The sequence below is a fragment of the Liolophura sinensis genome, chromosome 7, assembly GCF_032854445.1.
Source record: "Liolophura sinensis isolate JHLJ2023 chromosome 7, CUHK_Ljap_v2, whole genome shotgun sequence".
Taxonomy (NCBI): Eukaryota; Metazoa; Mollusca; class Polyplacophora; order Chitonida; family Chitonidae; genus Liolophura; species Liolophura sinensis.
In genome coordinates this window covers 44982510-45005974 of record NC_088301.1, presented here as the reverse complement: position 1 = coordinate 45005974, position 23465 = coordinate 44982510, and the positions used below count along the sequence as shown (strand labels likewise).

Genomic DNA, 23465 nt, shown 5'->3' with positions numbered 1-23465 from the left:
ATTCTCTGTGGACTCCCGTGGATCCCCGACCATGGTCTAGGCCTATACATAGGTAGTTCCCCCCACCCCCTCCCATGAGCTGAACCCAGCCAAATTTGGCGTCTTTTTCCAACATAACTTGTATGGATTTTGAAGATTTTATTAAAAAGAAACTTATTATGATAAATTCCAATATTATACGAGATCCCAGTAAAAGCCTTTCTCGTGTAAATGGGACAATTTTAAGTGCAACCGTATAGTAGTTTTACGGTAACCACTTTTTCATTCCGCTCGCTGTTCCAATTGATGTAAAAGTATTCAGTAGATACATCCGGTAAAAACCCAACGTGCGGAATAATGGAGTTTTACACAAAAAAACTACTATAATGTCATATATATCGATGCATGTTACAATTATTCAAACGTTCAGCTTACGTCTAATATCAAGCTTTATCAAGCGTTGCTCGGTCGCACTTCAAATAAAACAACACGGTACTGAATATGCTCAAAACCATGGATTTAATAGCAAGACACAAAATATGGAATTTCTGAACGCTTCAAAGTCTTTCATGCCCATAAATGGAGCTTTTGGCTCATCTTAGAGATCCGTCCTCGCACACCTTGATATTCTCGTCTTTCATCTTCGTTATGTCGCTTATCTTTCTGATCTCGTTATTCTTGATCTAGGCTGGTGAATCCTTGACGACAGTAATATTGAAAACCGTAGGTCCTGATGTCGGTTAGCTCTGGTGTCCGTAGGTCCTAATGTCCGAAGGTCGCATTCCTGCGTCCATATTGCTGTTGGTACAACAAGACCTTTCCACGTTGAGAATGCAGATAGGTTTCATTCACCGGACATGGTACTCAGGGACGTTCTGCTTTACAGCCGCTGACACATGGCTTGTGAAAGAATCATTCGGTGTGACGCGAAATCTTTTAACAATCTTTTAACATTAACAGAAAAGAGTTTTCAATACTTATATCTTCTGTGCGATATATTATTCTAAGGAATAAATAGTAATGAATATTATTAGCACAGTCTGGTAACAACTACACACGTGTATTCTTAACAAAAAAAAATAAGGGTGTAGAAGGAAAGCTTTGATAAAAAAAACTGAGTGGCAGATCATATATACATTCCATAGCACATGCCTGTGGATGTCGATTTTGTGAAGATCCGCTACATTCACATCAGTAATTAGAACAATCAAACACAGCAATATATTCTTCGGTGAATAACACGTACACTATTCCATGTTGGCATAACTTCATACATAAAAGCCTTTATGCAATATAATTTATGGTTTTTAGATTACGGTCACGCACATATAGAAGGGTATATTATATGTTGAAATATATAGCAAGGCGAAAGACATGCAATCAATGGTCACATTAGAAATATCCCATTATTGATATAAAATGTTCGTCATCTACACAGGTTGTATTTTCCTATCACAGACGCAAAATATTCTCTCCGTGGTTATTAACAATGGAATATGCAACACGCTCACCACGTGCAAACTGACATTTTCTCCAGTCAAGCTACGACAACTCAGAAGGGTAATACAAGTGAGTCGAGCATCGTTTCTGTATCACTTGGCTGGTGAAGATGGCAAATCAACTCTCTTATGATTTGTCGCTGTTCACGTCTAGCGCTCTCTGAGAGTCGGAATTTCCGTTATCTAGAACAAAATATTCCGATGGAACAGAAGGAGTTGGTCGAGATGATGAGAATGCAGGAGAACTGGATCCTGAATTTCCTTGGCTCTCTGAAGGATTGGCGGAAGCGGAAGACATCTCATTAAGCAGCTCATACCGAGCGTCCTTGACTTTGGTGCGCAGGGTCGAGTACACATGCCCTGTACCATTTTCGATATAATCATAGCCTTCGTTGGAGACAGGATGCACGTTGCTGTCACTGTTGTTTGACGAAAGTTTTTCGTAATATGTCGTATTTGCGTCTCGCTCACTATCTAATACCGGGTCAGAATAGAAATCTCCAGGTGACGTCACACCTGAAGTGGAAGTGCTAATGGTGGACAGTTGTGGTGTCATTGGTTGCGGAAGTGAGCACATCGGCGGTAGGTGACGCTCCAGGCGGGCGCACATAGTCTTCCCTCTATCCCGACTTACCGTACTGGTCATAAGCGGCCCACGCTGGAATCAAAGGTGTATAAAGAGGTGAGTGTGAAATAATCCGTGCTCACATGTCATCAAAAAAAGTTATGTGACATTATGTTTTCAATCTAATACATGCCTTAACAGCACCAAATATAACTATAGGTATATATCGTTATAGCGCAGTAAAGGCATGGATATTATCTTTTTTATGTAATATTACGTTTTTAATTTAACCCATGCATTAACTGCGTCATATATGTGTATTGTCAATTACGATGGAGGCAATTTACAATGATTAGTATCATCGATAGAACTCTATCATTTAGGGGAGCCGTTTACGCACCGGATATGCCTATATCCATGTACTGTTTTGTGGCGAGCCCAAAAGGACCTGACATTATTTACAGGCCGCCTATATGGAATCGTCTATTCCGCTCTTGCGGATGGTCGTGGGTTTCCCCCGGGCTGTGCTGTCGCCGTCGTCGTATAAGTGAAATATTCTTAAGAGCTTCAAATATCAAATAATAATCAAATAAATCTATTCCGCTCCTGCGGTATATGTATGATTTCATGTATTGTAGTTCCAGAAGATCCATATTGCGTCAGTCCTTACCATTGTGTCATCGATCTCAGCATAAATGACCGAGTTTCTCCTGGAGTATTCTGGGTTTTCTATGCTTAATTGTTGGGGCTTCTGCTCAGCGTTTCTTGGCGGTGGAGGACTTTGTGTGCTGAGGGAGAAAACCACTTTCAGATTCATTTTCTCATTTGCTGTATATCATACAGGGTAAATAGGAAATAAACATTTACAGAATAGAACGTTACATTCCACAACAGTCTGTTTTGCCGTATGACCTAGCCCCTTACAGAGACCAAGTAAAACGTTTTAGTTTACACAATTTATATTTATAAAAAAAGTAAGAAGAATTGAACAGTAAGTGCATGATTATATAAGAATAAAAACTTCAGGGGAAAGTGTTTTGAGGAAACTTCACAAGGGGACGGATTTCATCAGTGGCCTGTGCCCTAGCACACTGTTGTCACTGCTTTGCTTTTACTCGCTATCCTACAGATTTTATATTAATAGAAAGTTAGAAGTTATATGTGAACCACCAGTTTCTTGACCCTGTTTTGCACTTTTATGAGAATGGTTTATGCGAATCCCTTTGCTGGGTTTACCTCGTCTTTTCGTCGCGCCTCTTTCTCCATATTAACACTAGAATAATGGCTATGAGGGCGGCAAATATTAGTCCTCCAACTACAGCAATGACTATAACTTCTGCGTCGCTTTTCCCCAAGGTCCCACCTGGTGTGGCGTCCATTTCCCTTGGGGCAATTGTTGTGACTTTCGATTCTGAATGGAGAAAGACACCATATTTAAATAGGGTTAAAGCGAGTTCGAAACCCAGAAATTAAATTCAACTGGTCGCGCATTGAAAACGTCGATATCCAACGGACAAAGGAGTTGCTGTCTGTATGAATCAGGCTTCAGGATCACGAAGATGTCTGAGAGTGACTTAAGTTAACCTTAGTTTTACCTTCAAAAATAGTTTCCTTAGCTAAATTGTGATTTACGTTAAGAATATATACTTCAATACTGAGAGTTGTCTTAGTTCCTTATGACAAAATCGAAAATTAGTGTTTAAGTTCAAATCTTAAGTTGAGGGATAATATCACCACGTTAAGACTAAGTCTGGCAGGTGTAAGACAGCTTCTTGTTCCTGAGTACAGTTCTGAATCTCTCCATATCAAACAGCTAGAACAACAGACGTCACATGTGGCCATCAAAATTGACTCTCTTGAACGTTTTGCTTGTTCAATGTAAGTCTCGTTAGCCTGCTGCATTAGATATATAAAATTTCAAATACCCTTAAAGATAACCGCAATAGCTTGAAGGTATACGTTCTCCGTTAACACACACACGTGGGTTAAAATCATTACCTGTTCTAACCACATGTTTACAGGACAATCATTGTATATGTACAATGTATATGTAATGTGTGTGTTAACACTGTTTCGCATGCTTGAATCTCTATACTCTTATAGTGAGGCTATTGTTGGGGAAGTGGTTCAGGATTGACCTTCTTTGCTTTCACACCAACGTTAAATAATGTTCAAATTCATCAGGCTTGTATATGTGTCCCACAATTTCTGGCATATGGCAGAAATAACCATGAACTTACTGCTGTATATCCCACTCTTCTCTCCTGAGACGGAACGCGTAGCCGGCTGGGTGATCCCAAGGGAAACTGCATCACTAGAAACAGCGGGCTCTGACGCACTATACACGGGTTTTGGCCGCTGGGTGGTTCGTATGGATGGCAAGTCTGGGGAAAGGAAACAGTGTAGCTTAAATTAATGGCGAAATAATGTGTTGCCGGTAGTAGCATTGTATAATTACCGTTTACCAGCTCACAGTTGGCTTCCCTCAAAATAAAATTTGCCTGTGTTAGGAAAAATGTTTCGCAGAAATTTATAAATTACAGGAAAAGAAAACACTAACGTGAATATATGTCAGATGAAAGACCATGAAACACCATCCAAAATATTTCGACCCATTTTGTGGGATGTTTTCAACCTAGCAAAATGCATGACCATTTCTGGCCTCATTGGTACACTTGACAATCACGCCAAGTTTTTGCTCCTTACAATCCATAGAGAGGTATATATCATCATTGAAAAGGAAATATTTATGGACGTATGCATTCGCCGAATGGATCTGAAATTATTTCAAGCAAGCAACATGGATGTGACGTCACTGATACTAGTACTCTCTGGGTCCCTACAGGCCACCGTAGAATCTTAAAATGTGTTAAATACGGGTCCCAAATTTTAGAAGAAACAGGGTATGACCGACCAGACGTATAACCTCTGAACCAAAGCAGATATGTTTTCTTAGTGCCTCGTGGGATTCACTGACTGAGTTCCATTACCTGCTGTCAACAAATGTCTCCGGTAAATGTTTACCATTTTATTTATTTATTTACTGGTGTTTTACGCGGTACTCAAGAATACTAAGATATTCATTGCCTCCTGCTATACCATTTGTTTGTCAACTGTGCACCATTTCTTGTGCAGATCTCTACAGGCAGTGTGGGCCTAACATACACGAAATTTACGCTTTCATGTAGCAGTATAATGTTTAAAATTTTACAAAAGTAGATTGATCCATTCAGATGTTTTTATTAAACCCGGGATATTTCCTCATTACGTTTTGTTCATTTTGTCCCTTTTTGTTTTTGAGACAGTCATGTGTGGAAATACTTTGGAATTTGACACACATGTAGCCGAATACTTAAGCTACAACAGGTTTTCCCACATTGTTGATAACTTTTCTAATTTTAAGGATATTACTAAAAGTTTATTAAAGTTTCCAAAACTGTTGAATTTTTTTTTTAAATCTAAGACAAATATTAAAAATTTGAGAGGCTTTTTTCGCTTTAAACAGTGCTATGGACTTCAGCACTAAAAAAGAAATGTTAAAACTTTAACAAATGTAAGTATATTGAAAAATAGATTTTTTTACAATATTTGAAAGTATTATTGAACTCAATAATCTAAAAGTTTTCAGAATAAATACATATATGACTATAGTGGGCTACACAAGGCATTTTGCTTTAAAAAGAGGTTTTGATACCCTTAATCCTTCTTACTACAATACTCCAGAGAAAGGCTAACACACACGAGGCAGCGTGCAGTCGAATCCACTGAGCCCTTAATTCAACCAAACACACTTATTTCCGGGCTAGCAATTAAGACCTATACGAAATACGGCCTTGTAGATGGGGTTTATACAGAGGCCTTCCATTTGGACCGCAGACCTATCATGTTGGCAGCATCCTTCCTACACCGGTGTAGGGAAATGATCCTGTACGCTGGATCTGTGCCCCCTTCTCTTCTCAACGCCGATCTAATCCCCCGGAGCTAGAAGTATTCTCACATTGGGCCAAACGTGTCGTGGTTCGTTGACTGGGGCGAACACGCCAGAGCATGCTAAAATGAGTGCAGATTTATCGGCTCTAGATATTCATGGGTTCTAGTCTTCTGTTGAAACCTATAAATCCATCGCGTGCCATCAGGAATACGGACTTCCTTGTAAGGAAAACCTATACGTAGTGTAATGTGTTAACGCAACTTCTGCCTATATCAATCACTTCATATCAAACTAAACCCACGATTTACCAAGAACTTACCTTACAAGCACCAAACAAAGGTAGATATATAAATCGGGAGTAACATATGTAGGAAACTCATATTTGTTTTTTTTTTTTTTTGGCTCATATACTCATATACTGGGAACATTTCCCACCTGAAGTTATTCAGGCCCAAGCTGTGCAGTTCATTGTTTATTACTGTCTTTGCAATGACGCCTTGTGCGCAAACTGGTTAAATAGTATTCACGTATTACAATTATCACTCATGTTCGGACTCTAGTCGAAATTCTGCCGTATAGCAACATATCATTGTCGTCCTAGTATTTTTATCCATCTTTCATACTGTGAGTATTGCTCGTACTCCCTACGACATTATCACATTATTAAACATCTGCTATTGTGGTCTTACGCCCCTTACAGGCATACTTATCCATAATTTATATACACAGGAAGGTGGATTCAAAGGACAAAACCTTACTTTTACGCGTTGCGTTCCCATCTCTCGGGCACCTGCTGGAGGGATGGGTTTTATCACAGATTCCATTGTTGTAAACATTCCTGTCATCTACACACACCCTTGCGCGGTGGTGCCACGCGGTTCCGAGAGGACATGTCAGTCGTACAAGACGGTGGCGGCTAGCGCAGACGTAGTAACTCCGACAGTCACTTGGGTCAATATATCTCTGGCCATCTTCACACGGCAATGTGACATCTTCGCATGGTCCTGTCAACAAAAAAGATGACAAAAAAACGTTACAGATAACAGATAACCTGTTTATCGGCCTCGCCCAGCTGAACAACGCCACGAGAATAGGCAAGTGCTCGCAAGTATGTATAATACATTCCTCTGCTGCATCCCCTGGGTTCACTATTCAGCAGTTGATTTCAAAAATAAACACAAACATTCTCTTCATTATTGCTCGAATATAAAACAGCAGAACAAACCTCCCATTGAAATGATCTCGTAGAAATCGTAGATCACAAACACAAGTATAAGTTGATGCCTTGTTAAGTTTATAGAAAACAAAGCTAACGCCAGCCTGCAATGGTCGGATGGTCGCACTGTTATTTCTTGCGGTATGCACTATAATGGTAGTCCTGATGGATTGCATGATGCAGTAGATTTATTATTGTATATCTAATGAATAAAGCCCATAACCCCAATACCAATTACTAATTCGGTGCAAAAAACTTCTGCATACAGGATGTGAAATTATATGAAAAATAGTTTCCAAGTCACATTCCAGACTGCCAATTCAGCTAATAAAATGACTTGGGCAACACAAACTGTCAGCAAACAATGTAATTTCCACAGCATTGGGTGATTTAATCTGCATAGTTCTAAAGGATGAATGACACAAATTGAACTGCTTTTTAAAACTTATATTCATATTTGCTATGAATTTGTGCATAATTCTTTTAGATTTTTCACCAAGTTGCAATATGTCGAAAGTCATTGTTCAAATCACATATGCCATGCATGAACAGAAAATTCAGTTCTTATCTATGGATCAGGTTTAAAGGTATGTTTAACATCTGTCAAATAAAGAGCAGCAAGCATTTCCACATAAGCTATATACACGTATTTCATACTGTTACATTTCATTGGCTCTCTGCTCAGCAGCATTTCTATACATCATTACACCTCTTATATTTGACCTAAAATTTTGCCCATGACTACGTTGGTGCACAAATCTGAGAGTTCTATTGATATAAGAAACATCCTTGGAAGGCAGAAGGTGTTCTATTGGAAAAATGTAACTTTCACTACCAAAAGTACTATTTCAGGACCATAAAGGACATGACCAAGCACAGTGCCATACTGAATGAAGGTTTAAATCTGAGTAAATAGCATAATTACGATTATTACAGCCGATGATCTCTTCGTACAGCCAAACATATAATAAAATGTTTGTCTTTATCACCACAATAAAGAACATGACATGAACTGAGGTCGACTCGCTAGTCTCTAAGGACAGCAATACAGCCATTAACAAATATGTTTGTTCCATGAAATTGTTTTAAATTTAAATACTTCGTTATACAACAGGAGCATTCAAATTTGATCAGGAAGATCCTGAAGAGTTTAATCTTTAATCTAATATTATTCAAAATATTTCCAGACGACTTCCTTATTTTCTGTATTATACTTTGGATTGTCTTCTGGGACTTTTAGCGATCAGCTCCAGTTCAGTTTGCCAGAAGGTGATTAAGAACTTAAAAGGAGCAATCTGAAATATCAGGAAACCCTGGCAACAATGAAGGACTTTTATGGAATTTTGCATCACGGGTGAATCCTGGGAATAGTGCATCCTCTTTACATGCTCCTTTGACCTTCACAATATACCCTTGCATGTAACTCTGTTTGTCCGAAAGCCGCCCTGGTTTGCATTTCGGGTTTTGTTGTCATCGAGTATTACGGGCTAACGAAAATAAATATTTCCTATTGGTTCACCCCATTTTCTAAAGGTAGGCCTTAACTTTAGACGGATTAAACTTTGCACTGTCCCCGAACTCCACACACACAGAATGCACAAAATCTGACGTCTTTGTGCTTGCCTTGAGGGAACAGCGGTCAGCGTTGTTATAACGCTGCCTTGTCATTTCCATGTGAATCAACCGAAGAGGAATTGCCGATTTTCTAGCGCTCTTTGATCATATTCTATTACATTTCATCGTATGGGCTCAGTCACTTTATTATTAATATAAGTAGACCTATGTTGCCTAGCGGTTAGTGAGCTAACGCAGCACATTGCAACTCATGCTGGCTTCCTCACCTATTGTACATGGGAAGATCTTTCAGGATCCAGCGAATGGTCGTGCACGGGTTTCCCCGGGCTCAGCCCGGTTTCAGTTCACCATAATGATGGTCACTGTCGTATAAGGGAAATATTTTTGAATACGGTGTAAAAATGTAATCAAATAAATAAATTATTATTAATTATTAATTATTACTATTACTCTGGAATTTAACAGGTTTAATCACACTGCATTTCATTCGCCAATTCCCAGCCAAAGGAGTCCACTCGTTGAAGTAAATAAATTCTTTCTTTTTTAAATGGCAAGAATAGCTCTTTTACCTTTGACTGTAAACATTAGAATGAACAATAGCCAGAAATGTATGCAGCATGGCAGATTTTCCCAGCATCGTCACGTCTGCTGCAGCGCTAAAGAGGGTAAAGAAATCACAAAGCTTGTCAGTTTGTACCTTGCCTAATTACCTGCTGATCATGTCTCCTTACTCTTAACGAGTAGATTCGAATGAATGAAGGATCTTACACCTTCAGAGTAGCGGTCGGTGTTAGAACACACTCAACAAGAGCATGTTGATTAATTCAAGTAAAAACAAACATTAAAGGTTACTTCCGAATCAGCGCTGAATATCCTGAACAAAATCCCTGAAGGGCATGTTCACTTCTGAGACTACAGTTTATTTCCTCCGTCTTGAACACGTTGCCTCCCACGCTCAGCAATACAATGGGTGGAGTCAAGGTTATGCCCAGGTGGTTCATCAAGTGTAGTTATGACTTCCAAAGTAGGTAACGTTGAAACTCGACGACACAGAGGCATGCTTTGCTATATTGCAGTTGCTTGTGACATAAGTTAACCATGAACAGCATAAAGACAAATGTTAGAAAGTCCAAGCATATACATCGTCATCAATTTATACACAGATATCTCTGTTTATAGCAACTATCCATTTAATAATCTGTATCAGTTGTGAGGGAAAAGACATCATTATATATATTTATTTAATTGACTCATGTTTGCATCAATATATGTATGGTACAGTATATTAAGTGGATGAAAGATCAGAATGCCTAAATAAAGCACCGATCAGAATGATGACGTAAAATACCGACCAGAATGACGAAGTAAAGCGCCGACGAGAATGCATAAGTAAAGCACCGACCAGAATCACCAAGTACCGATCAGAATGAAGAAGTGAAAAATCGCTCTATGCCCTATACCCGGAACACATCCTGACTTAAAGGCACAGACGAATCAGACATCCAGATTCAAAAATGGGATAACTACGTGATGACAATGTACATTTTACACTATTGAGTCTAACCGGGGAGGACATTTCTCCAAAGTTACACAGCTGCAACTGTCGGCTCAAGGAATCTCTTGGCTTTTACTGAGTATACTCTAAGAGCTAAGAGGGGCACTTCTAGTGTTGATGACCACGGCGGATCTTCGAGGATCGAGGCCGAGGTTGAGATGTTGATCCGGGATCTGAGCGGATTTGGTGCGAGGAGACTCGTCCTGTTGGTGTAACCCAAGTTACTCTCTGGACACTAACTCTCTGCATTAAACTAGCATGGCATCATGGAATTTTCACACCATGTGTCAGGTGTTTTGGATTAAGGGCTGCGCAATGGCTGTCTACGTACTAGAGTTTCAAACCCCGCCGGCATATGGATGAGTAAAGGCTTGAGTATCATCGGTTCACACTATAGAGGTCAATAAATACGTGTGAAAACGTCTTTTTGTGTCCACTGTGTCTGTGTCTTTACTTACACGTTAATGAAATAAGCCAGAAAATGACGAACTAACTACATGTACATGTAGGTTATACGTAATATCGAGAGCATATATATAAAGCCCACTTTAAGTGAGCCATTTTTATATAAACGCGTGTCAAGCTAACCGAAGTAAAGTATGCAAACGCTTGAGCATATATATTGTCCAGGATGCCTTGTCAACCTTGAAGAGAAGAGTGCGGTGTACTTGGCAAGGTCCTGAAGTGTTGAAGGGTGATAATGGCACGTCCTGCAATCATACATTCTGCAGGTTGTTAACTGGCCTAACCCCGAATCGGCACGTTTACCTGACAGCATGTGTTGGTGAACCTATGCTGTTAACTAATGACTTGGAAGCTAAATTAATAACAGTGTCTCACTAATCCAATGAGATACACGTTGTACCAACAAAGCACACGAGGGTAGCAGATAAAACAAGATGACAGAATTTGCGACAAGGACAGCTGCAGATGTTCAAATGGTTGTCTTTGCACCTCACGCAAACTGCAAAACAAAATGCCCACTACATGTCCAAATTATACTTCTACAGCTGTGAACAGCTATTACAAATGGGATTGTATGCTCGAGGCGAAGGACACAAACCCTGCGTTTGGAATGTTTGATTGATGCGGAAAGTGTAACGATGACTTTGGAATTTTGGAACAGCGTCCAAAGCCGAACTGCCATCAGTTTGACTCCCCCATACTACAGGATAATCTTCACTGGGCAGAAAGATGAAAAGTAAGAAAATTGCGATAAAATCGTAAGCTATTAAGATAAATGTCCCTATAGGAATTGATTAATAAACGATGTGACGGAACGGTGGTTTTTTGTATTGCAGAATAGCTGTACACTATAGCAAACTATCTTTAAAAATAACGACTGGAAGAAGATGAATAATAATAACTTTGATCGCTGTGATATTCCTGAATTTTCTCAGAATATAAAGCAAATTTTGCTCGCACAATGAAGTCGATCTTTTTGAAGCTGCATATTTGCTTCCGCCAAATATTGGTTTTTCCATAAGCTCAGTGAGAACGAATAATCGTTTAGGGTACAACACTATTGTACCAATATTCTCCTTAACAAGATTACTTTATCAAAAGTTCAAAATCATTTAAAAAAAATTAAATTCTGACAGAATTCATCTTGACACTGACTGGCTAATGCCATTGTTTTATATTTGTATTGGCCTTTTGACCGTCTGGTTGGTTTGAATCCTTGTATATACGCATTATTCGCGCAAAAAATTTGTTGCAAATCTGATAAAGTGCTTCGACAGAAGGTGTCATCGGAAGGCAGATCATTTAAGGGCGGTGTCGTGTTTGGTGATGTCGCCAGGGATGTAGCTAGACTAACAGAGATTTAAAGGACCAAATCCCAAACAACAACAACGCCTGTGTCTTAACCGGAGGTGTGGGACCTTGACACCTGCAGGGTTGGATTACCTAGGTGTTACGTGATCAAGTCGTATTTGACTTCACTGGCCCGTCAGTGTGTGTCAACTCCGCCTGCCTTCTTCACTGACAACTGTAATAAACATGACATGTTTCAAGTTTGAAGTGTATAACATACAGGTAATGCAACATCAACTGTTACAAAGCATAGAAATCGGATTGGGCGTTTTGGGACAGGTATCTAAGGCGTGACCTAATCGAAGATCCAAAAACTCGTAGAGCCAAGATGACATACTCGTAAAAATTACATAAACATTCACCTGCGTCGCTCGTCGTGTCGTTGTAAACAAAGTCACATTCTTCGAAATACTCTTTGAGAGAAAGATAAATTGGTTAGTGAGAAGATATTTAAAGAATCTGTACTGCAAACTTCAACATTTAGTTTGACGGTTACCGCCTTATTGATGACGGACTATACTTCAGCAGGTATATAAAGGATATTTTAAATTTAAATTTACTGTTAGTTAACTAAATTAACTAACTATATTTGTAAGTGTTATAGAATTCAAATTTAAAGCAGACAAAGGGCAATATAAATATTAGCAAATGGCCTAGCAACATCTGACGAAAGAAATCAATGGTGACCCAAATATGAACCTGTCTCACTATGACGGGAAAACTGTTCTACATCCACGAATCATTTCTCTTATAAAACATGATTTAGCATGTCATTAATTGCAGATTATATATGCTTAATAATGGTGGGTACGTTTACATGGAAATGTATATATATATATATATATATATATATATATATATATATATATATATATATATATATTGATATGTATTGATTATACATGCTTAATAATGGTGGGTACGTTTACATCGAAATGTAAATATATATATATATATATATATATATATATATATATATATATATATATATATATCTTGGCCGTCATGTTGTCATGTAAGTCAACTCCAAGTAAGCTTACAGGTTCCTATTTGAAGTTCATCGTCAACATTTCTTCACATGATGTCCGCATTTTACATGTCTACAGCCCTAGTCTTGGACAGAATTCAAACACTTGCAGGCCCTCACTTAAGTTAGATGTGGTTTGAAGACAAAGACTTCCAACAAAACTTTCTATGGGACATTCAAAGAATTTTTTAAAAACCTGCCTCTTGCATCCTGGAATCAATTATACAATATATACAGGCCTTGTACACGGTGCACTGTTTTCTCAGACTATATTATTCGTCCATTCTCCATGAAACAAGTGCCATGAAAGGAGGCTGGGCATTAATCTGTATGTATACAGCTTGGATTTAAATAAGATAATCCTGGGAATTAAAAAGCCCTAGAAGCTTTCACACCGCACTGGAACGTCAGCGACAGAAAAATCGAAAACAAGCCGAGAATATTTTGAGGCACATAGAATAAATATCAAATTTGACAAGCGTCACGTTTAAAAGCCAGTCTAGAGAAAGAACCTAGACGCACAGCAAGAATAAAATTCAGAAGATGGGTTGCCTCAACTGGCTCCGTGTTGACCAACTGGGACATCTTGGGATTGTTGCTCCAGCACATGCCAGCAAAATGTACCAGAGATATAAATAACAAATACAATACAATGCTACGTGTACACGTAGAGAGGCATGAATACACTGCACTGCTATTTCTCTCAACGCGCCATTTCACGGTGCCGAAAAAATACAGATAAAGAGTAATGCAAGTACACCATGAAAGTCATGAAATGCAATATTTGCCGCCTAAAAAGTGAAAATGACAATTGCTGTCTTGAAATAAGAAACACCTATTTTATGGCGTAATCAACACCCTATGATTGATAGTAACCCAGCAAAAATCTTCGAACAAGATAAACTACTGACTATGACAGTTTAAAATATTCGTGAATTTAGAAAAACGCATCCATTAAGCTTAAAGATATGACAGTGATATGCACAATGCAGATAGAATCAACAGTGTGAAACAATGTTGTGAAACTGTCAGTGAAAACCCCATGCCAATTTTTTACTGTGTGTTACCTGGTCACATTACAGCTATTTCTATCTTTAATACATAAAAGGCGGTTTGTTTAATAGCTATTGTAGATTTGAATTCACCAACCCTAATTTAATCTATTAAGCTGATGACTAGGAAGACAGGCTGATTACTGAATTACATATTAATGAATTTTAAAGTATTCAAAATCCTCAATTTTCAACAAGAACAGTCCAAGCACGACAGAAATTTTGCATGATCAGCTTTCTTCAAACCAAAGTGTCAGTAATGCGACGTTTTAAATCTTGCCTTAATTGTGCTCGCGCATTATGAAAGCACAGCATATAGGTAAGTTTTAGGGACACACACTTTTACAAGCAGCACGTTTTCCGCACAAAGTGTCTCGACACCTCGTTGTGTGAGCTGACGAAACTGGCGAGATCTATTTGCTTTTGCACCACAAACATATGCTTTTTCCTTTCTGTCAACAACATTTGGCATGCTTAAGCAAACTTATCTGACTTGTGCGTCAAAAGTCGAAGTTTTTGTTAATAGTCCATATGAACTCATATTCCCTGACCATTTACGCAATCATAAAACGTTATCGATATTTGACATTAAGAAAAACTTGTGAAACTGTATATTCTAATTGTTCCACTGAAAGCAGACATATTCTACAAAGCATAATGACACTGAAATGTTTTTCTCATACTTGCTCACTGATCATGTATTAAAATCAAATGATTATTCGGCTGAATTCTGGGTGAGCTCATAACTGGAAGGTTTTTTGGCGTAGAGAAAGAAGCATCTCCGCATCTATTCCAGGTGCAGATGTTTCACAATGATCACATGCAGGAGCGGCGAAGTTGCAGAAAATTGTTAGTGTGTGCCGGAGTGCCGGACGTTAAAAAAAGCGAATGCGGACTTGGCCACAACATACACGGAAACGTCAGATTAAGGTCGGCTCCTCGCTCGCAGAGACCGGCTTTGAGTTCAAATAAATAAGGTACGTGAAGATTAAGCCGAGCGGATAGCTGTCGCAGAAGCGTATTGAGCAGGCTGTATGCTATGTAGAGGGCACATTTACCCACCAGGTTGCCTACAGCAACGGAAGATGAACACAATGAAACCGCCTAGAAAGAGTTTCATCTTTCGTAGCCATGCTGAGCTGATCACACTGATGGGACAAATGTTTTTAACGGCTAAGTTCTTTGGATTTATTGCCAGTGCTTGGAAACCCAGTCTTACCCCAAAAGCCATGGAGACATGCTCTGAACAGTTAGCACAAGAAATACCCCTTTGACGATTTCATTATTCAAATGGATCGTAATAGAAACCAACCATGCACTGACAAAACATAGCTTACGAATATACATCATATAACTGAAAACGGACTTCAATGGGGACACAACTCTTAACCTAATTATAAATCATCTTAGCTATAATGAAATTGTAGCAAATTTGCATGGCATTATGCAGGCAGTGTGCAAAATGTTTTATACCTGTTCAAAGTGTAGGTATATAGCGTGTGAAGGGGAATCTCGTTCGTCGATCTGAGGCATTTTGTATGTTTTTCAGAATTGCTTACACATGTCATTTCCACACATCCTTAAACTTAAATATACCCCAATATTTATTTTCTTGCAAAAGTGATAAACACATTCTTGGGATACAATGTGAAACTTTACTGACCTTGTGTCGCAGGGTGCAAAATTTGTCTGACATTGAAGGAAAGTTGAGTAAGTAACAGTTTTTGTTTTTATTTTGGCGGAGGGGGGTCATTTCTTTATATTTGTGCAAAAACATGCTAAAGGTCACAGTGAAAAGGCGCCACAAAAAACCTGTAACACGTTTGTAAATATAGGTGACCTAATCCATACATACATCACTGATATATGGAATACCACACACATAGACATGTAGATAACGTATGTCCAACTATATCAGAATTAGACTTTACGGAGAAAAAGAGATTTAACTCCATGTGTACCAATTGGTCACAATGGTTTTCATGGGCGTTTCTATGTTCAACAATCTGAAGATGAGTAAGCCACATCAATGGGTGGAGTCAACATGTTGCCAAGGTAATTTACACAAGGCACGTGTTCACTACCATTGTCTGTACGGAAAGAACACAAAGTGCCGCCAGATTTTGCCAGGGAAAATACATGTAAAAACGAAGGGAGGGATAAAAGGTCTCTTGTGATCCACAACATGTGTTTGAACGACCACAAGATTGATACCGTAAATATTGGAATCCGCATTCGTTTAAACATGAACGCTAAATATAGGTTGAACAAACACTCCAATATTGGTAATTCTAGTACGCCCTATATATGTGCTGAAGATGAGCCTATTCAACATCAAATAAAAGTCGGACTTTCCAACGTCTAAAACGCAAATCAGTCCCAAGCTCCTTCAAAAAAAACTCAATTGGTGAAGTATGTAAAAAACAACAATTTCATGAGTAAGAAGCCGACTGATATGGTCCTGAACGTCCAGTTTATCAAGTGCAATAAGCCCAATCAATACATATTTTGAAAGCAAAATATGTTTAAACGTGTAATCAGAGAAAAACTTAACTTCATCCTTTAGCGCTGAAGTTGAATTGTCCAGGTTTTCCTTATTGTATAAATTCAACGTTTTAATCTTTGGCCTAATTTTGTGTAAATATAAGTCATGTGTATAAACCCAATTAATCAAATGGAACTTTTCCCATCTTTGCTGTCTTGTTTATCTCAAGAGTAGTGTCCAATCACAATCGATGCGCTGGGCAGAAAAAAGGTAAGTGCATGTTCAGAGTTAAATTTCCACATGCAGCAATATTTGAATATCATGCTGGATTTCTGTGTACGGCGGCAATTTTTTTTTGTTGTTGTTGTTTGAGGTGATACGCTTCCTCATTGCGTCAATCTTAGTGCAAGAAAGCCGTTTAGCTGTAAGGTGTCTTTCTCTGAAGTCCAGTGAGTCACAGCTGGAGTCAACCTTTGAATCCCAAGGAGCTCATCTCGGGTGTGAACTCAGCCCCTTACCCAAAGCTGTTATTGGCCAAGATTGTTTGGAGAGTAATAACTCTCATCCTGGAATTATATGCATTTAGAATGATGCTATTTTAAGAAAGGCGACCTTTCTTTTGCCGACGAAGGTGAAATGGCTTAGATCGTCGTCAGTAGTTAACGGACGATGACCTTGCCTTTTACATCAGAGACACCGTAAGGGTTCAATTCCACAATCCCATTTCTGATTAATATGGAAATTTAAAGCTATAGTTAAATGATCAGTTTTAGTATTGCAAGGACAATACTGATGATGTGGAAGAAATTTTGAATTAATCAAAATAAAAAAGACTTAAGATGGTGTTTCAAATTTTGACCATTAAGACAGAAATGGCTTTGTGCCAGGCCACACGTGATATAGAGAATTGGGATATTTATGAGTCTCATGGGATTAATTCTTGTTATGATATATTGTTTGTTATGTAACTTACACAAACGATAAACAATAAATCAGTAACTCGTTAATGAAGAGAAACTATGAGCATCAGATAAATACCTTCAGCTGTATCTTCGGACATGTCTCCAAACGCTACGGAACTGCTTAGAATGAAATCCAACTTGTGAGAGATGAATGTAACAGTCCGGTTCACTGAAGTGTCATATCCTTAAATCATTTGAATTTCAACTTCAGGTCTGGTCTAAGCTATCATGGATTGTGCTCTTTGTTGGAACGCTGACATCACCGAATCCTTTCCAGCATAGGAGTATACATACATATATACCATGTTCCATAGGTGTGGAGGTGCCTTTGTTATCACGGAAACAACGATATACTTATCTCGACAACAATGCCACGTACGAATGCCATATGTGACCCATATGTCGTAGATGAGTCATGATACAGACCACTTTCACTTATCCTATAGGCTATTTCAGGATTTCTGGCTTTCCAGGGGAAATTGTGAGCTCTATAATTGCTTATGGTTTAATTATGTATCTTGCTTGATACAGATTCCTAAGATTACTTGAATGTGTTAGAGTAAACCGTCAAAATACGTTCTAGTGCAACAATATGGAACAATTACCAATATATAACAACAGAAGGCAACAAACTATACAGAACAGTTTAACTACTACTTTGCACAAATGTTACTGTATTATGTTAATGAATTTCTGTGGTGATCTAAATATAAACTGGATACTCATTTAAACGACGTTTTATTTTGGGCTTCTATGTATTCCCGTGTAACTAAATTATGACAGAACACGTGTTAGCATGGTGTAAATAGGTCTGTATGTAGAGTCATGTTAAGTTAATATTGGTAAGCACGCAGCCTATTGGATCACTTTTGTTGCATTTTTCCCCTGTGCTGGGAGTTACAACCTGCTACCTATACTCTGGTCACCGCCAAAGTGTACACATCAGACTCATTCGTGTTTGTTTCTCAGGGATATTGAACAGCATCACATATATGTTAGGAGGTATGGTGATATTATATATAGACACGTTCCCATCTAGTAAATCATATCTTCAGGAGTTTGAGGACTGTTAGCTTTATCCTTATCCGATCGAACTGTCTACGTTTACAGCTTCTTGGCAAGGCTTGCAATATTTTTCGACAAACACAGAAAATCACTCCAGAATATACATGGTATGAATTATTGCAGTTCATCTGGAAACTGCCAGGAGCTTGCTGTCCACGTGATATTGAGAACGTGTCCGCAAACCGCATTGTTACATCAACAGAATCTAGTCCAAACACAATCATTGATTTATCGAAATTTGGCAAGTGTTAGCGCAACGCTCCGGTACAGTGCTATGTGTATAAGTAAAAGAGGGGGTATAAGGGCCAAGGGTCCATTCCAGAAACCCAGTTTTGACTTGAGCCAATTTTTTGTCAACCCATACCTTTCGATGCTTAAAATTAAGCTTGCATTGAAACACATATCTGTAGCAGGTATTCTGCTAAGATGTGCGTTACCTAATTTTACTCAAGTAAAATAATTCGATTTGTGGAATAGACACAGGTATGGTATACTTTGGCGATTGGCTTTCTTTTACAGGTGACAATATGACATTAACATTCCATAATAAGGGAATATATGCAAATTACACAAACTGACCATAGTCATATGATTTCGGTTGCATGTTACATCAAGGGCCTTCTTAATTTGGGGTGTTAGTAATGTAATATTTTAATAGACTCAAATTGTACTGGTTTTTAAAACATTCGCACAGCGCAAATTTCAATGTGGAGCCTATCTCTTACTGTACGTAAATTTAAATAAAGTGTATACATTTTAAACCGCATGTAGTCCACGTGTCTGACTTATTAGTTTATTGTTAAGTCCGTGAATGAACTAACGGTTATGGCTTAACGCCACTCCCCAATTACATATAGGATGCTTTTATATGGTCTCATGCAATCTGACAATTTCACTTTAGTGGAAACTGTTGCACTCAAATCCTTTATGCTGATAAAGTGTTTTCATTAATACTCAGTCATCATCATTTCTTCATCATTGGTCATCATTATGACGCAAAGATTATCTTCGAGACCCTTAATGTTGCTCACTGTAATAGTTGTTTTTCTTCATTTCAAGACTGGTCACGTTACATTTACTTTCTTCCCCTTTCTATAACATAATCACACATTGTTTTTACTGCCTGAGTTTATTTACAGCGTTTGGAAGAGTATAGAAATATTATTATTTTCAATTTAGACTTCCGTAGCGTTTTAACCAACAGGCCTAATCGAAACAACTTGTTAAAGTCAAAGATTTACGATTAAAGGGACTAATACCGAAACGATTAAAACACGTACCTATTATACGCTCTCGTTTATTCCCTTGGTTGGCTCCTCTCCCTTGTACTTTATTCCTCCTCCTTGGTTTGATAGCGTTCGTTGGTCGGACAGCCGGGTGGGCGAATTCCTCGGCTTCGTTAAATCTTTCCGGATCCTTATTAGATGGTTCGCTTTTAGGAGGCATTGTCTTGGCAAATTTATTGAACATATTCCATATTACAGCAATCCGATATAACACATCCTATCCGCATAGAAGAAACAAAAACTTGGCACGGTGATTATTTCATTCACGGTCTTCTTGAACATGTGGGTATGTCCATGATGGCCGGAAAGGTTGCATCACTGTAACACGCACGACTTTAAGGCCGGTTCGAAAATGGCTTCATACGGTATTCTGGTTTTATGATTTTCACACACGATAAACAAGGTGTCGGAAACCGAAGTTCGACGATGGTTAATGATCAAAAAGACTAGATATGACAGACTGAAGTTGTTCTCATGCCTTCAAACTTAGAGCATGAGAAGTTTTATGCTTATGCGCCACATGTGCCCTTCAATCAACCCAAGTGGAAAACACTTCTGACTGGACTCGTCCACTTGCCTTCTGAACAATGCGGTGACTCTCACGGGCTATTACGCTGAAACCAAAGGGCCATTCAGAATCTTTAATCACAGGGCAACTCAGCTTTTCCGTGCCTCAGCCTCTAAAACCTATGCAGAAGGCGGCAAAACGACTGTCCTGCCTTCCCGCAAAGTGTACGTATGAACGACGAAAGCCGTTATCGCATCCCAAAGCAGTTCTCTAGAATATAGCCCTCTTATGTTCGTTTTCATAGAGATGTATTAAAAATAATATTTACATGTGAATCATACATGGAGGCAGAATAAAAAGTTCATGTTCAAAAGCGTCCGAGGTTCTTGCACTCATATTTCCCCTTCGATGTCATCTACCCTCGATCTTGTGAGGGATAACGACCAAGCCCCTCTCGCGGAGAATCCAGACGTTGTCAACTGGTCGGGTTAAGGAATTGTCACTGTATCAACCGAGCTAGGGGAGAGCCATGAAGGGTTTGTTTGCATATGACGGGCTTTAAACTTAGACAACAAACTGTTTGTCTGGTCGGCTGTAGCGAAGGCTTTCTCTCAGCTCGGGCAGCTTGGCCGCGTGATCTTGCTCCGCGGCATGTCTTCTCTCACTTGATCCCTGTCTTGGCTGGTCTTCGCGAGGACTTCCATGGCATCCGCTCCTTTCCTGCGCTCCTTTCCCTACGTCCACCAACTATATATCTCCATACTCTCCCATCAACCTTACATACAGAACAAAAACTATGTAGAGGCACTGTTGAACTTCTTTTGCTACATAGCTTAACTCATGCATAAAGAGTAACAACACTTTGTATATAGGCATAGAATTTCATATAAGTTTCTGTATATACCGAAGTTTCTTAACGATGTATTGTGAACCAACCCAATTCAATGATAAAAATAACGACGCATTGTCTTGTCATGTAGTGTATTTTTCAGTCATGTTTTACAAACTATATCTGTATATTTGTCATTCTTAAGTTGGGTTTTCCATTCCCTTGCATTCTACACCAAGTGGCACCTCCAAATCGGCTTTGTATATTAACACGAAACTTACTTTAATAGATAGCTTATACATTATAGTCATAGTTTATTCTGGTAATACTTCACAAACATGTCTGCAGGTTTCCCTTTATGCTGTGAGCTCAACTCTTAATTTTAAAAAATGGCTGTACGTTTGTAATTCCGTCCATCTGTATGCCATATTCTATACTTTGAGCTCTGCTCACTTTCTCGTGTTGCCTACGGATACTTAATGTTTGTGATCATTGTAATTTGAACTCTGGTTAGTAAATAGGGGCCCAGATGAATGGATACATGTAGTATTGCGACTATTAACCCGGAAAGTCCATTTTGCTTGACGGCTGGTGTCCAAATATCTGTTTTGACGCATATATTCATACGTGCTGGTTGTCATGGAGGCTGAAATTCATATAATTACCTTTGAATAAAAATATATCAGTTGAGTAGGCAAATAACTTAATGGATGAGTAGGCAGAAAATCTGGATCTTATTCAATTGCCCCGGTAGATAGACCATAAACATTTTAGATACCATATAGTCTGTGTCTGTGTTTTTTAAATTCGACCTGATCTATCCCTTGCATCGGTAATCTTGTGGTTAGGGGAGACTACTCAGAAAGGAGTGCAACAGAAGGGCCAAAGAATACCTCCTTACATCCTTGCTTATGATACAAACGTCTGTAACTCGCCCGGCAAGTGATAAGAATTATGGACTTTTTTTCAGGGCCACAGCTTCCAAAAGGATTGACGGGAGTGATTTTCTGCTTTTCTGGGTGAAGTTAAGATTTATGATTGGAAGAAGAGGTTCGTTTCTCACCTCAGGGTTTCTAGTTATAAAGAGAAACCCTTGCCTTATAGAGACCTTTCGGGTGAATCTCATTTGATGATATCATATAGAAGAGAAAGGGGGCAATTAAGGTAAATATAAGCATATAGAATAAAATTAAAAAGAAAAAATCAGCAAAAAAAACTGTAAAAGAAAATTAACAATGTTTGCATTCTGTTCACCAATCATTATATCGCATAGATTCTGCTTAACTTATCATTCGCCAGTATGAAGTATGTAGCACTGCTATTAGTTGTCAAGATACTTTTATTTTCTAATTATAACCTTTCAGTATTAAGAATATATGTGTGCTTGGGGTTTTAAGTTGTACAATTTGTCAGTCATACGACGACGAGAAGCCATTCGGTGTGTGTAAATACTGTCTTGTGGAGGCGTGTCCATGCCGCCAATGTGCTTCCATTAATGAAGTATCATGCCCACGGCACTAGACATGATACCACATCCACAATACTCCATGACACCTCACTAACCAGTGCCATTTCATTTCTCTAACCTTTCAGCTCTGATCGCCAAGCGAAGCAGCGACAAGTGCCATTTTTGAAGTCTTTTTGAGCCCCATACCCGGGCTTTAATCCCTTCGACCACTATAGGTCACGGAAGCCGTTGTCAAAACAAAAATGATTTGCTGAATTAATTCAAAGAGTTGCAATGCTCATAGCAAATCATTGCATTTCTTACTTCCATACAAAAAGCCACTTTGACTTCACTGAATATCTGAATAATGATCACGTTACCAGTTAAAAATCCAAATACATCCATCAAGGGTAATATTATTCACCCTCATTCAACATCATGGTCTTATAAACTAAACTTCATTAAGAAGAATCCAAATTTGGACTATAACAAGAGATATTCGTGTATCCATAATTGCAGTTCTTGAAAACTTGACACCAAAAATAACACAAAGTGTAGGACAAAAATATACACTTCAGCTTTGTTTAGTGTATGAATATTAATAATCCACGCATCACAGCTGGAACATGTAAACTGATGAAGATTCCAACTAACATGTCATATACATAT

The 23465-nt window shown here is 38.6% G+C and overlaps 1 protein-coding gene across 1 annotated transcript; it reads right to left on the bottom strand.

The window, feature by feature from the left end:
* Positions 1–447: 447 nt before the first annotated feature.
* LOC135471791 (uncharacterized) lies at positions 448–17891 on the bottom strand. Its single transcript, XM_064751132.1, has 6 exons — positions 17738–17891; positions 6733–6978; positions 4284–4427; positions 3280–3454; positions 2714–2831; positions 448–2136 (listed from the first exon to the last, which is right to left on the bottom strand). Exons 1-6 carry the CDS (start codon positions 17757–17759, stop codon positions 1606–1608), a joined length of 1236 nt encoding a protein of 411 aa, XP_064607202.1. The 5' UTR covers positions 17760–17891; the 3' UTR covers positions 448–1605.
* Positions 17892–23465: the final 5574 nt, after the last annotated feature.